The 15415-nt window shown below is 52.1% G+C and overlaps 1 protein-coding gene across 1 annotated transcript in view; it reads right to left on the bottom strand.

Annotated features, from left to right (window-relative positions):
* SLC24A3 (solute carrier family 24 member 3) overlaps window positions 1-15079 on the bottom strand; it is a 172259-nt gene extending 157180 nt beyond the window's left edge. Inside the window, exon 1 of the mRNA XM_075147904.1 lies at window positions 14945-15079. Coding sequence (XP_075004005.1) covers window positions 14945-15065 — 121 coding nt within the window. The 5' untranslated portion in view covers window positions 15066-15079. The remainder of the gene's footprint in view (window positions 1-14944) is intronic.
* Window positions 15080-15415: the final 336 nt, after the last annotated feature.

The following is a 15415-nucleotide window of genomic DNA, read 5'->3' as shown; positions in this document are numbered from 1 at the left end:
CCCCGATGATAGGGGAGCCATCACAAAAGAGCAGAAGAAGGGGGTTTTTTCATGCTTTTCTCCACAAAGGAGAAAGAAAAAAATGGATCTTGCAAAAAATAAACAAGCAAGAGGGAAAAGGGAGCTTTTGTGTCCAATTTCAATACAAACATGTTTTTCAAGTTAAAAAGACTATTTCTCTCTTCCCTTTGCCTTACAACTCTTTTCCCCTTGTGTTTCCCTGCAACAACACTACACAAATCTGTAACTGTTATTTGTTTAATCGTTATTATTTACTGCTACCATAGTGCTGGAAACATGCTAGGCACTTTGCAACATGGAGACAAGGTCTCAGCCCCAGAGAATATAGCAGCTCTGATACTTAACTCCACTGTACGATACTGAATCTGGATTTGCTCCCTAAAAGCACTCTTTACGTGCTGTGAAATTCAGGAAAACTCCCTGATAGCCAGACAAGGAAATACAAAGCAGGAAACCCCACCGAGAGGCCTGGAGAGATATGCTGGACTTTTGCAGCCCTCACAAATCTCCCAGGCCTTGCACTGAGGCGTCTCATTTAACTACCTGCCACACTGGCACGGGTGAAGTTGCAGTGGAGCTAGTGTAAGGACGGGGGATAAAACATAACGAAATGAGAGCGCAGAGGAGATGGGAAATGTGAAACGAGCAGTTAGGGACACAGGTGTGAATTTAGGCCTTGCAGATGGGGCAACGCTTCCCCTTTTTCTGTATCTGTTCAGAAAACCCATGAGACTCCACTTTTATCACAGATAAGAACATGCTGAAGGGCAGCCGCTGGCCTCATAATTGATGCTGCGCCTTCCTCCCTACGAAACTGAATTCCCTGCACTAATGCATCTCTTTCGTTCCCAGTGCATGGGGTGAAAATTAACACCGGATAGCAAGAGCCACAGAAAGAACCACAACGAGGAGCTCGAGAAAGGCCGTGAAGGCTTGCACCCCCCACACAGCGGTTTAGATGTTTCAGGGCGCTCACGGTTCTTCACTCAACCCTGTTCTCTGCCACCGGCCAGCAAGTGGATCTGGTCTGGAGCTGCCGCAACAAGCTGGCCGCAGGCAAATGGGCTCCAAGAGCAGGAGAGAACAGCCAACAGGTGTCCTCCTGGAGAGCCTGGTTCTTCCACAAAGCAGACAGAGGCACGAGGCTTCCTATGCTGCTAGATCAGCAACTCCACCTTAAGAAAATGAGCAAAGCACTAGTTCCAACAACTCTTCCAGGTACCATCAGCACCTCCTCTCTACCAACCCTCAACATTATCCATTCTCACCAGTTCTCCAGTCAACAAATATTTCCCTACGATTACCATGAACTGTGCCTACCAAGGGTCCCAGCTGCATGCAGGTTTCTGCCCTCATTCAGACTGATCTATGTGTCACTAAGCCAGGTTGAAAATTACCTTAGTGACAGCGAGTGTTTTCCCTATGGTACCCACTTAATTAAATATTGAAAGAGCTATTACCTTTCAGGGATGCCTGTGCACTGGCTTTGTCCATTATTTATAACATAATGTATTCATTATGCATTTTATCCCATGCTCCTATCTGCTGATCTCATAACAGGCCCTTAAAAACAATTTTAAGCAATTAATCCTACCTTAATTACAGACAAATATATATAGAAGCCCCAGGACTATATTTCTTTCTTATATTTATTAGAAGTAAGTAAACATATCTAGAAATAAATCTGGTAATCAGGAGAGGGACAAAGCCCACCAGCCGTGGGAATCGCAGACCTGGAGACAGGCACATTTTAATCAGCCACAGTAAAATTACCAGCTTCGTCTCTCCGGAAAAAGTAAGATGTGTCCTGCTGCAGCTTCTCTCCCACGACAGGTTCTTCTAATAAAACTGCACCACCAGACGCTGCCTCCTCTATTCTCTTTCACGCTGATGATACAAGCCAAGGCTTATCCCACCAAAATACCTCGGTTCTTCCTGCCCACGGTCCCCCTACCTCCGACCACGGCACAGCCATTTTCCCAGTCAACAGGTGTCACCACTGAGCTATCTGAGGTTGTCCCTTGTCCCTTCCCCCTCCAGCTGAGAGCTACTCCTTCACTCCTGCAGACAAATTTGGCTGTAAAGCCCAAGCTCACCTTAGCACAGGGGTGCCAGCTCCCCGCTGCCCCTGGGGAGGGTGCGCGCACTGTAACAGCCACGTAACGGGGCAGGGAGAACACAGCGAGTGTCCTGCTTGTTCGATTCTGCTTTGCACCATTCGGGTCACTTTTCGCAGTCCCACACGAGGAAATGAGCTGTGGGACTCCCTCCAGCAAGAACCAGGCCGTTCAACCTTGTGCATCTCTGCCGGCAGACCCTGCATTTTAATGCAGGCCTCCTATTCTCTCTCCCACATCCATACCAACATGAGGGTTATTGAAAAAAATTTTTCAGGGCTGGGGGGGGGCAGGGAAGGGAAAAGAAAAGAATCTGTAGACACAACGAGGAAGCACCTTGTAAATTCCCACATTTCAGCTCATGTAGGAAACACTTCGTAATTTTGGAAACACTAGTTTCAGCTCTTTTCTGAAAAGCCCTGGTAATGCACAGGGAAAAAATACAATCATCATTAATACTCATATTTTGTGCAACTTCACTGGTTTTCCAGAACTACCTCGTACATTTAGCATCCACACTGGGAAATCTCACACTTCCAGGAGTTTGTCTTCTGGTCAAACACAGCGATCACAAGTTCTCTGGTGCTGAGCACATGGGTCAGCCCTTGAACCAAGGCCCACCACTCAACAGAGCACTTTCCTAATTCCCCAGGGGTGCGGTGCCCGAGCTGGGAACAGGCTCCCTGGGCTCCGCCTCAGGGGCGCCGCAGGCATCTCAAGTCAGAGGCTGTAAGGGACCCGAGAGCGGTACAAGTCCAGCATGGACCTGTAAACATCTGCTGCACATAGGGAGCCTCTGAGCAAGGGAGGGAGAGGGAAATGGGGCGATGGTGTAGAGGTGCGCTGAAACCACTGATGCAAGCCTGACCAAAATGACCTTAAGGAATAACTCCAGATGGCCAAAGCTGGAACAGCCCTGCCTTTTCTGATCTTTCCTTTTCCCCCCACGGAGAAAACAGCACGTGGAAGACAGTGGTCTATGAGGCCGTCTCAGTATTCAGAAACATGGAAAGCAGAGAAGAAGAAACATGTCATGCCCATCCTTGAAAAGAATTTAATGAAAACCCCATTCCAAAACCAAGTGAGGACTCAAAGAATTCGATCTTTGTCACCCTTGAAATCAATAGAGAAAACTGTCATTGGCCTGAACGCATTTTAGACTGGCCCTTAAACGTACTGTCAGGGTAACATTAGCATACGAACCTCCTGAAACATTTCGAAGGGGAGGTTCTGTACTAAGCCTTGACTGAAGTTTGTAGAGACTCCTCTGCAATCACTGAAAAGGCAGCCTGTCCCTACAAGCAGATGATGTGAATGCACTCCCTGTCCACACTGCTCACTACACTCTTACTCTTTTCACCCGGGGAACGTTTCCCTACCTGCTGAAAAAGACAGACACAAAGGCAGACACAAGCCCAAACAGGTACCCGTCACGAGCAGCGCAGCAGCACCTCAGCCCTTCTCCTCTGAGAAATGAGCCTGGCCCAGCTCAACTCAGCCCCTCACTCACACAGAGGAAGGGCATCTTTCTAGCAAAATCCCACACTGGAACTTTCCAAAGTATTTTAAGGAAATAAATAATACTATAGGGGAAAAAAAAGTTTGTTTTTAACCAGAGATCCTGGCACAAAAGGCTCGTACTCCACATCATACCAGAATCAAGTGTTTGACACTGTCCTTTCTTTATAAGGCTTTAAGAACAGCAAGACCCTCCAGGAAGCAGTATGCATTCTTTATTTACCCTGAAGTGAGACTGTGCAGACCCGGGTTTAATTCACTGCTCTGCTATTAGCCCGTGAGGTGACCTTGGATAAGTTGTTCTGTCCAGATTCTCAGCTGGTGTCAGCTGGCACCGTGCCACCAAAGTCAATTTAAACAATTTGAGACTCCAGTCCTACAGCCCTCCGGTCCTCAGCCTCCCTATCCAAACAGCACTGCCAGCCGGCTCGCAGCCTGCTCGTGAGATGCTTTGGAAACGCGCACGTAAGCGACAGGCAGTGGGACTAACAGAACTTGGGCTTCCCTTGGAAAATACATGTTTTTCACTAAAATGAAACAAAAAGCCTTTGGTATTTTTTAAAAAATAGCCTTATGGTCAAGGCTTTAAAAACAAAACCACCAATGCTGTCGTTTCATTTTACAGTCTGTTATGCTAAATCCCTAGGGATTTTAATTTTAGCACACAGTAATGGGTGGTGACTGATACTTTTTTTCATTCTTCTCCTTTTAAGTTGCATTATCGTTCCAAAATCTTCTCAGATTTCTCTCTCAACTTGCCTTCATCACCAGCGGCATGTCGGAGTGCTGCTTCGTCACACCAAGAAGCCAAACACCTGATACCCTGTGCAGGAAGGCTGGATTTCAGGAGGGGCTTGGGAGTCACCAGATCTCGTGCTTTTCTTCACAGGAAGCTCCTAAGACTGGGAAACTCTAGACAGGATCTAAATAAAGATGAAAAAAGACCAATTCCTTCATCAAGATCCATCCTCGCAAGAAACTGCCCTGTCTGTGAAAGACTTTCTCCTGCAGCAGACGCAGGGCAGAGGTTCCCACTTAAGGTCGATCTACCTCCAAGGGTAACACACCCGCCTGACCCTCAGACCTGCCCCGCCACCGCTGGGCTGTCCCCGGCCCTGCTCACCCTCACCACACCTGGTCCCCCCCGTGCCTGCCGTCCAGCCGGGCCTCCGGCCGTCCTCCCCACCGCGGCCTGGGCCCGGCTCCTACGGCGGGGCAGGGCCCGGGCGGGCGAGGCCCCTCCTGCCGGCCACGTAGCCACAGGCGGCTCCCGTCCCTTTGGGTGCGGTGGCACCGCAGCTCCTCCTCGGTCTCACCGGACACCACCCGGCCCGGGGCGTGCCACCGGGGAAGTGACACCCAGGAATCTGGGAGAGGAAGGGTACCAGGAGCCCGTGTCGCTTCAGGGGACGCCACCAGGCCACGGGCTGCCCGCAACCCGGCCCGGTGCCTGGCACAGGCGCCCTGGAAGGCGGCACTGGCCACGTCACCGGTCGGGCACGCAGCCACTCATTCCCAGGATAAACCTTAGGGAAGCACCCCTCGAGTAAGTCCTCTTACCCTGGACACAGCATCAGCTCCGTCTCCGCAGGCCTGGCTCCGGCGGGAGGCGCAACCCCGGCTACGGTCCACAGGACAAGGGCTCCCGAGGCCTCCCGGGCCCATAGGCCTTCCCCTGAAACACTCTGCCTGCCTCCAGCTGCGAGCAACGCCGAGACGGCGCTCCTGCAACCTCCCTTTGGATCGTTTTTTGACTCAAGAGGCTTTCACATTACTCAGTTATGTTCTTGGAAAACTCCTCCACTCCTGAAGCAGCTTGATTTGTTGCCTCCTCTGATTTAGTGCAAGAATAAATCCAAAGGACATGAAACTCCTAACTTATTTTACTTTGTCAGCAGTAAAATTAACTTAAGGTTTTTTTTAAGTAGCACCTCTCTCCTTCTCCCTCCCCTCCAATGATACTGCTTTCTGAGGAGGAGTCCACAGCAAGCAACACCTTGCCACGAGCACAACCGACGTAACCTGTTGAACAAGCAAGCTGTGTATGACAGTTCTCTGGTTGGAAGGAAGCTCTTTGGGACAAGGGTCTTTTTAGCTCAGTTTGCACAACAGGGCTTGTGAGAACCCTACACGAGCCAGTACACTCAATATTGTGGCAGGATGGTCTCTGCTCACCCGCACCTGAGACGAAAAACCTCTGCTCAGTCAAAAGATCTTAACCATGGCGCCGTGCGTTGGTTACGCCAAGGGACCGGTCCAACCAGCTGTCCAGCAGCCTACATCCTTGGGGGGACTTCGTGCCACCCCATCAAGGAGATCTCTTCTCGCTGTGCAGTTCGGAAAGGCTGTTGTCTGCAGGGCTCTACAGCATCCTCTGTCCCGAGCCCTGCAGCAGCACCACAGCACCCTTCTGCAGAGAAGGGAGCAGAACATACACGTCAAGTATGATCGCGGCCAGAATCCTCACCAGCTCCCGTACTGCATGGCACTTACTGAGCACGAAAGCAAGGCATTTAACAACTCTTTTCTACTTGCCACCACCCTGTGGAGTTGCACATCATACATACCTGCTCTTTTTTAACAACAGAAATCAAACGCTATGAGCCCTTCAGTACCCGTCATTGTGTGTAACGTCAACTGACATGGCTTATCTTCTTGTTTCCCCTAAGATGAACTGTTGCACTGCCTCAGCGCGTGCAATGTTCATTTAAAAGAGTTTCTTTCCGTCCCGTTCTCCCTGTGAGCTGGCAACAAAATACAAACCGACTATCACGAAGAGGTGCACTGAGAATTGGAGGGCAGATCTTCTCAGAGGAGAAAGGAATGTCCATGTAAGGCTCGTTTCTCCTCCTGCTTTATGTGACAGGATGTTCTGGCCATCTTAGGGAAAAAAAACAGCCGAGTCTATCTCTGAATGAGAATTATTTTAATAGCAGACCCTTCAGTTGTTTGTAGTTCACTTAGCATGTTTTTGGCTTGTATATCAAAGATTCTTTTCCTGGACTTTAGCAGGCTCTTTCCTAATTGAGCTATTAAAAATCTGTTTGCAGTTCTCATTTGATAGGTGATGCCTGCTGCAGGAGCCAACGCTGAGGACGAGCCTTGGCATACCAAAGTTTTCTTCAGAAGAGCACGCTCAGCACCATCCAAACACGTCTTTCTCCTCTTCTACCACCACAACAGATGAGATATACTGCGCTTACAGAGAACGCCCTGGCTGCGCACTTTTTATCCCTCAGCCACCGTGGGGCCACAAGAGACTTCCCGGGGTTGATCTGTAAGGACATGTCCGTACGCTGCGGGCTGATGCATAAACCCATCTGCAGATCTGCGCTCCACCTGGGGCTCTGTCATTCCTGTGCTGGGAGAGTCCCGCAAACTCCTCTCTTATCTCAGTTTCCCTGCTTTATAATTTGAGGACTTGCTTACTTGCCTCATTTCCTCTGAGAAGGCCTGGATGGAGGAACGGCTGGAGGAAGGATCTGGTTAACCTTGTACACACACGAGCCCACTTGAAGTCAACCGCATTACTTCACACGCTGCAAGTCAAGCACTCGCCCCCTGGACCATGGCCTAACTGCCTATGGACACACAAACATGGCTGTTAGCCAAAGTACCGCACACACTACTGGAGGTATAGAGAGGTCAGACCAGACTGTGAGTCTCAGCCACTTAGCACAGCTGCTCGGCTCACAGCTCAGCAAAGGAATGTTTCAGAACAACAAAATCTGTGCCTCCAGACCAGTTGTGACACTCCCTCGTGCACAAGAGCATTTTTCCTTTATGAAAGGTGTATCCCCTTCCCCACGCACACGCTCACATCCACGGACACAGCATCCACGACTGCCCTGCCGAAGGCAGCCTGCGGAGCTGAGTGAGAGGACGGCGTGGAGCCGGAGGTATGACAGGAGACACGCTCCCGCTCCCCTCTCCTCTGGGCCTGCGGGCAGTTTCCGGGCCCCAGACAGGACTTGGGGACGACCTGCTTCCCACAGGCAAGGTTTATAGGCAGATGACATTCAATCCCACCTCTTCAGCAGTCCCTGTTACCCAAAAAAGTCCATAAAAGGCAAATAAAGTCCCAGCAAGTACTGTCCCACACAGCCTTCTCCCTGGACACCACATCTGGACTCCTCTTCAACGCCTCCCTTTTTTCAGAAGAACCAGACTCCAGGACTTCTCCCTGGAGCCCTTGTGCAGTGCTCCTAGCCTCAGGGATACCGCCAAAAAAATTCAACTTAAACATCTTCAGTCCACATCAAGCTTCAGGTTTTAATCCAGGCTGGAGTTGTCTCCAGTTACTGTGGGCTTCTACTCATCACCCCTTGTTGCTGGATGCAACATCCCACCCTGCTCCCTCGCCCTCCTTGCCCTTCCTTAACCCCCAACAATCAAACACACAGAGAAATGCCCTCATTTCCAGAGTTTTCTCAGCCTGCTCCTAAAGAAAAGCTTAGCATCTAGAGATTTAAATCTCTTATTTTTAAATCGGAGTGTTAAGCTGAAATCCAGCCATGCTATGGTACAAACACATTGACTGCATGCATTTAATGTCTGACAGAGGTACAGACGCTCCTGTGATGTAGTTGGCGCCATTGCCAAAGCGATGGAGGCCTCAACACCCTCCAAAATCCCCAGCTACAGTGGGCTCATCCCATGGCCATCTCCATATCAAGGCAGCTCCTTTGCTATCGATTTCCAAGCTGACAAAATCAGACCTAAGTCTCGCCTGAACAGGCGCTTTTCTGGCTGCTGTGGAGACTTGACCTTCTGTGGAAGACAATGCAAGAAAAGACAACGTAAACTTTGCTGGGAGACAAGATAAAGGGAGATGGAACTGCCCCTTAGGGGTTTCAAGTAGCTAACTGCAGAATCCCAAATCAGGATGCCCTTGGCAGTAAATAACGCAAGGACAGGCTGTTCAGAGCTGGAGGAGAGTCTGACAGTCCAGCAACGATTCCACGGAGAGGCCGAGGTAAACACCTTCATCCCTTTACGGTCAGCCAAGAATCCATTCACGAGCTGCAAATTACACACATTTACCGCTTTCATTTTCACAGTATTTCCCTTTGATGCTGTGAGTAATGCAGCTTTGCTGCAGACCAGCCACAAAGATTTACTCACTGTGTAACCTTACTCTTCTGCATGTCTACAGGACACGATGATTAAAGTGGCAGGACTATAAACATCCTGCCCACACCTGGGCATGCCCACTGCTTCTTCCCGTAAAGCCACAGCAGCGGAAAAGAATTAGGATGATGTTACCAACGGCTCTTGGCATTGGTCTGACTCGACTCGTGGTGATATTAAAGGTAAAACGTAGAGCAGAACAAAGCTTTTGAAAATCCCCAGTGCCTTCTAAAAATCCCACGCTTAAAGACTGGTCTAGAGAAGGGCACGGGAGACAAGGCTGGAAAAAGCAAACGCCCGTTTTTTTGCAAAAATGCACCACTGCAACTCAACTGCCTGGCTGCCGGCTGTAAAAAGCGGCATGCCTCAGAACAGGTGGCAAAGCGCAGCCCTGCGACAGCAAGATGCAGCTCCCACGGCAGCGCAGCAGATGATCACTGTGCCTGCGGAAGAAACCTGCATTTCTCAGAAACTGCCTGAAGAAGCTGCATTGGCTTCCAAGTAATAGCAGTAACAAGATGCATCCCTCAGGCTCTATGCTCCATGAACCCCATCTGGTTTTCATTTGAAAAAAACAAAACTCCAAGTTTTCAGTGACAGGTTTCATGAGACCTGGCTCTTTTCTTCAAGTCTTATCTTGGGGAAGGCTCTACGAAAACTAAATTTTCTATGCCTCCTTGTGATAGGAAAGCTAGAAAGGGTAACTTAAACTACTCCAAAGGCACAGAAACCAGAAGAAAAAAAAAGATTATTATTTTTCCAGCTACCATAGACTTGCCATCAATTTAGAGAGAGAAGGACAGAGACAAAACAGAGAAAAATGCCCTGGGGCAGAATAACACTTAGAAGCAGGGTCAGCTCCAGGGGTGAGGGGAGTTTTCCAGTTGCAGGGCTGGCTGCTGATCTCCTGAATGACCCTCTCCCAGCCCCGGGCAGACTTTTTTTCATAGTCTCGCTCCCAGGAGGCTACAGACATGAGTACCTGCCATGCGAATATGTGACCGGTCCAACCAAGCCTTTCCGTTTGAGAATCTTTGACCAAAAATGGACAGCACGACCAGCCAGCCTTCTCAACATTAAGGAGCAGGAGGGAACTACTCAAAAAGGGCGTAGACAAAACCAACAAACAGTGCCCACCTTACCATAAGCTCTGCCATTCTGACCACGGCCACCACTCAAGAGCTCTCTATTCAGCCACGGCTTAAGACACCTCACCAAGTCATTTTAGTGTGCTAATTTGGCAGAAAACTTCCTTTATTTATGCTGGGTTAGTTTTCTGCTGGGTTAGCTTGCTGAAAAGACTCAGCTAAGGGCCGCTGAAATGCCAGAGCCCACGCAAAAGGAGGCAAAGAGGGAAGGAGCAGCCACGAGCAGCAGACAGGGCAGGACTGAGCATTTACAGTTAGATCAGCATAGGCAGACGTGGGGCCACAAGCCCACCTTCCCCTTAATGGGCACTAAAGGAATAACGACTGTTGAGTTTTTCTGCTATTCACCGTCTCACAGCCTTGCGCTCGCCCTGTTTATGAGTCGCTGGGGAGGCCGGCAACCTTTTGCCTTCATGCCCTGCTGAAGCCGGAACTCCCAAGCATCCTGCATCCACATCCTGAGGACCAGGATCCTGGGATTTCTGGTGGTGTGCTGGAGTTTACCTCAGGCACCCAACTTTGGCAAGTTACCAGCCTGGCACACACCCCGGCACTTCGATAACATTTTAATTACGCGGACTCCAAATATTGGCAGGTACGGAGATTTGGACACTTCTAAGGCGGCTCTTCAGGGAGACCCTGAAGCAAGCACAAATTCACAGCCAGGTGTACAAGCCCTGCTCTGCCGATACCGTAAGCAGATGCTGAAGGTTAAGCATATTTTTAAGCACATTTCCCCACGCTCCTCCAAAGCGCGGCCGCATGCCTTGTCCCTGCCGCTCCCCGAGCTGTGAGCTGCTCAACAGAAGACCTCGCTCTGTCAGCTGTTGGTGCAGGACCTTGAACAAGTACTAAATAAATGAACAAGTCATTTCCTGCAAGGCCAAACAAGCTCCCTGCCAAAGAGGTCACATACCACGCTCTGGCCTGATGCCTCTCCCTAGTTGATGAGGGTAAATTCCCATATCCAGGGGTCCAACGACTACAGCTTTACATCTGGGCTAGGATTACTCTCACTGAAGCTAGGATTACGCTTCACTGAAGAGGTGAGGAAAACAACTGCTTTTGTGCTTTCATTGCATGACCTCTAAAGTTCGGTTTGGGTTTCTTGGTTTGCGCAAACCAAAACATCCAAAGGAAATCAGGGAGTTTTCGCTTAATTCCCAGCTAGAGGACCAGGATCTGTCACACCAAGGTTCTTCGACGCTATTTTGGCAGTAAGGAGATCTGTAAGGAAAAGCCCTTTGAGGCAGGGCCCGTGACAAAGCGGTCAGGAGGAAACAGCCTACGTGGTTCATTCCAGTCCTGTGAGCTCCTCCACCTAGAGCAGGGGTGAAGGCGGACACGCGGGGATCTTTGCTCCCCATCTCCCATCATGCCACCCAGGATCGCTTCGAGGCCTTCTGTAAGTGTGTTACCGTGACGCAGACGCTCTCAAGCCCCCGCAGCCCCCAAGGAGCAGCGGGCACCTATCCCTCCTGTAAAAACCGCCTGAGCTTTGGATTTAGAGTAAGTCTCAGAGCTAGTCACAATGCACCTGGCAGGCCTTGCTCCACCATTCTGAATACTTCACTCCCGTCAAGTTAGAACAAGACTTAAAAGCAACCCAAATCTTCCATGCTTGAATCACGCAGGCAACTCCATTTGCTTGGATGTGCCCATCCCCATGAGTAAGGGCTGCCGAATCAGACCCAGCTTTTCCTTACCATCCTGCCAAAAACACAGGCACACAGAAAGAGGAAAAGAAAAATCCCACTGACTGATGCCCCTGCTATTTCTGCTGTCCACGACAGCACACCGGTAAAAGGCCTGACTCAGAAGCCTCCCTTGAAAAACCTGAATCATCACAGTTTGGAAGATAGTCTCATATAATGAAGGAGTCTCTCTTCTCCACTCCTCCCTCTCTTTACAAGAGAGAATTTGAATCAGGCAGATTGGGGCGGGGAGGGTGGGGAGAGAAAGGAAAAAAAAAGGAAAACCTCACGCTTTGTTTGGCTCTTTCTGCAAGGATGGCAGTCAGGTAGAGTTTTGGAAGCGACTCACACTGTTCAAGTCAACCAGGTGTTCCTATAACTTTCCTTCACCTCCAGTCCCCTTCAGCAGACCAAAAAGCATATGGCAGCCCAGCGGCGGGCAGCTGTATTTTGGGTCTGCAGGGCTGTGTTTGATCTCGGTTACACCTCTTATTCACCAGTGTGACTTCCTTGACGTCAGAGCATAACCACGGACTCACACTGCCTGGAAGAGAGCAAGACCTTCATATAAACGTTATAATGTTAGAACACTTTGTTATTACACACCATTTAGCATCAGGAGATCTCAAAGCAACAAAAAAGGAGGCCTCGTTTTAGAGACCCAGCCAAGTAAGAGATGGAAAGACTGAGTCCCCCAGAAGAGCAGCGGAAGCCACCAGAACAGAAACCCAGATCTTGCGCCCTATCCTCTAGAGACGGTTTATCAGTTAAAATGCCCACTACAGACGGTTTATCAATTAAAACGCTGTGGTTATCTGCCTCTTCAGGAAGAGCTCTAGCCTATTTCTTGCGGGTAGATGCAAGTACATACACTTTCTCAATGACACCTCGCACGCCCCTGCAAACAGAGATCACCTGTGACTCGAAAAGCCCTGCTCCTCGGGATCCAGGTCGTGGCAGAGACAGTAGCTGAGGGGAAGGGGACTGACTAAGAAAAACAGCAGCGTTAAAAGCGAGAACGTATCATCTAAAAAGGTGATTCAAGCCTAGGGCTGCTGGACTGGATCGCACCTCGATGTGAAGGCTCTACAGGAGCAGCAATCACTCCGGTGTCTCTACTGCACCCCATGAAACCCGTGCCCAGCTTTACGCCACCGTCAGTCTCTCTGGCATCAAGGATGCGAGTGAGCTGCGCGTCAGCCGCGCACACTGCGTATACTCCGAACACCACACCCCCTCGCCAGTGAAAACCACCCTGGGAGCGCGGGGTAAGGCTGCCGCCTCCTGCCAGGGGAGTCGGAAGGGAGATGCCATTTGATATAAAGGCATTGCAGTCTAATCAAAAGTTGGCATTTGATCTTAAACCACACATTTTTACATGGGAAAAATATTTAAATCACTAAGTCAAAACGCTTCTTTCCACCTCCTGTCTAATCACGACACAAACTCCAGAGAGCACCAGGCTGTTGGCTGTAAGCGAGGTTCCCAAGAGAGCCCAGTCACTTAGGTCCCATGAAGAGGTGGCGGATGCAGTGGGTGCTACGGAAAATTTCCACCTGTGAAACGATTCTTCTCATTGTCGCTCCCGGCTCCGTGCGGCAGCAGACGCACAAGGTGCCGTGTCTGTTGCGCCAAACGCTATTTCTCATCTCTCAGTTTAATTTTAAGCTCGCTCTGATCACAACGTGAGATACTCTCTCAAACTGAAGCAAAACGGCGAGAGCCCTGACAAAAGCTAGCAGTGCCGGCTAGGGAACACTTTGGCCAACGCAAGCAGACAAATCCACCTGCGGCACAGACCTTTACAGCCTGTGCCTCCTTTACTCAGCGGATGGAGCTCCCTTCGCATCAGCAGGAAAACCATGTTCAAGGACAGCGAAACACGGGACGGGAATTCACACCACCTGTCAGAGAGAAGTGTGCACTCTGTGCCCCGTTTAAAACAGGTCTGAAATTTGCCTTTGCCACGTAATCTACAATTTATCGTGTGGCGAAGGCAGGCAGCAAGCAGCCAGTCTGCTCCGCTGGAGAACAGGCTGGAGGTGGCTCCGTTTCCCACCACGAGAGAGTGGGAAGAGACCACAGGTCTGGCCCCACCGGCACGAGAGGCAGAGTACACCAGAGGAAGCACCTCCTCACCAGCAGTCTTTGGAGTTTACGTAGAAGAAGGACAGGTATGAGTGTCACACATCCACATATACTGTGTGGGTAGACTTAAATAGACTTAAGTACATGCATACACCCCTGTTTACTTACAACGGTGCTCATGTTTGTCTTTCCTGGCCTTCCTTCTCAGAAGCAATCACCACGTTCATGAAAAACAAGCGTAACTTTTAGAATATATGTATAAAAAAAAGAAAATTTGATTAATTTAAGGTCATTAAAGTCCCAAATCTTAAAAACCCATCCAAGCATTGTTATACTCCATAAGAAAAACTGCGTTCAAGTCTTAGCTGGTGTTTGTGCTCTTTCCTAAACATCAGAGCATTCCTTACACCATGCTGGACACCACGAAACCCTTAAGACACGTCTGTTTATTTAAAAAGCAAATTGAAGTCACGGAGGAGTACGCTCTCCTTCACTTAAAGGAAAATAAGCCTTGCGTAAATTCTGCTTACACTCACATATTTGCAATGCAAAATATAAATTGCTTGCTATCACCCTCTTTGTACAGCTGGTTGCAAAATGAAGCAGGAGACGGCCGCTCAACACCCAAGACCGAGCGTCACCCTTCCAAAAACCTTTTCCTCTCAAAAGGGCACACGGGAGCCCATTCGAACTGCCCCAAAACCCTCCCCAGCGGGGCGCGGCTGCCCCCAGCCCCACAGGTACGAGAGCCCACGGCCGCGGGCAGGCACCGGCGGGCGGCTCCGCCGCGGGAGACGAGCGCGCTCCGAAGCCCGGCCGGCACCCGAGCGCCGCGCTCCGCCGTGGGGACCCCGGCCCCGCGGACCCCGGCCCCGCGGACCGGGAGGGATCCGCTCCGCCCCGCCGAGCCCGCTCCGCCGGCGCTGCCCGGCTGCGGCCGCACGCAGGCGACGGCCCCGGCCCCGCGGCAGCTCGCTCCCGCGAAGTTTCTCTCCGCTCCCGGGGGCCCCGCCGCCCCCCAGCGCGCGCCGCCCCGGCCCGGGGAGGGCTCCGGCCCCGGCCCGGACCCCTGGGGCGGGGGAGCCCCGGCTCGCCCCAGCCCCCGCGGGCTTCGCCTCCCCTTCCCGGCGCCCGGGGGGGGATCACCTCCGCGCAGGTGACCCCGCCCGCCGCCGCGGCCCCGCGCCTTGCCCGCCGCCCCTCAGAGCGGCCCCCGGCGCAGACTCACCGCCGCGGCCGGCCGCGCAGCCGGCCAGGAGCAGGGCCAGGGCGGCCAGGGCGCCCAGCTGCCCCCGCAGCAGCTCCCCCCGCCGCCTCCGCCGCCGCCGCTCCGCCGCCGAGGCGCCCATCGCGGCCGCTCCGCTCCCCCGCGCCGCGCCGCGCCGCGCCGAGCCCAGCCGGGGCGCCGCAGCGCCGCCCCTGCCCGCCCCCCGCCGCCGCCCGCCGCCTGCGCGCCGGCCGGCCGGCCCACCGCCCCTGCGCGGCGCGGACAGCGGGCGCGGCCAGGCGGGATGGGGAGGGGAGCGGAGGGGAGGGGACGGAGGGGGCCGGCGGGGGCCGAAACTTCCCGGCCGGCCCCCAGCCCCCTCCCCGCCGCCGGCGCCCGGGGCGGCTTCCTGGGCGGAGAGGGGGCGGAGAGCGGGAGCCGCCCGTCCGCGGGCTGCCCCCGCCGCGCCTCTGCCCCCGCCGCCGCCGGGGG

The sequence above is a fragment of the Calonectris borealis genome, chromosome 3, assembly GCF_964195595.1.
Source record: "Calonectris borealis chromosome 3, bCalBor7.hap1.2, whole genome shotgun sequence".
NCBI classification, from domain to species: domain Eukaryota; kingdom Metazoa; phylum Chordata; class Aves; order Procellariiformes; family Procellariidae; genus Calonectris; species Calonectris borealis.
The sequence above is the reverse complement of the archived record's forward strand: the minus strand, read 5'-3'. Positions and strand labels throughout refer to the sequence as shown.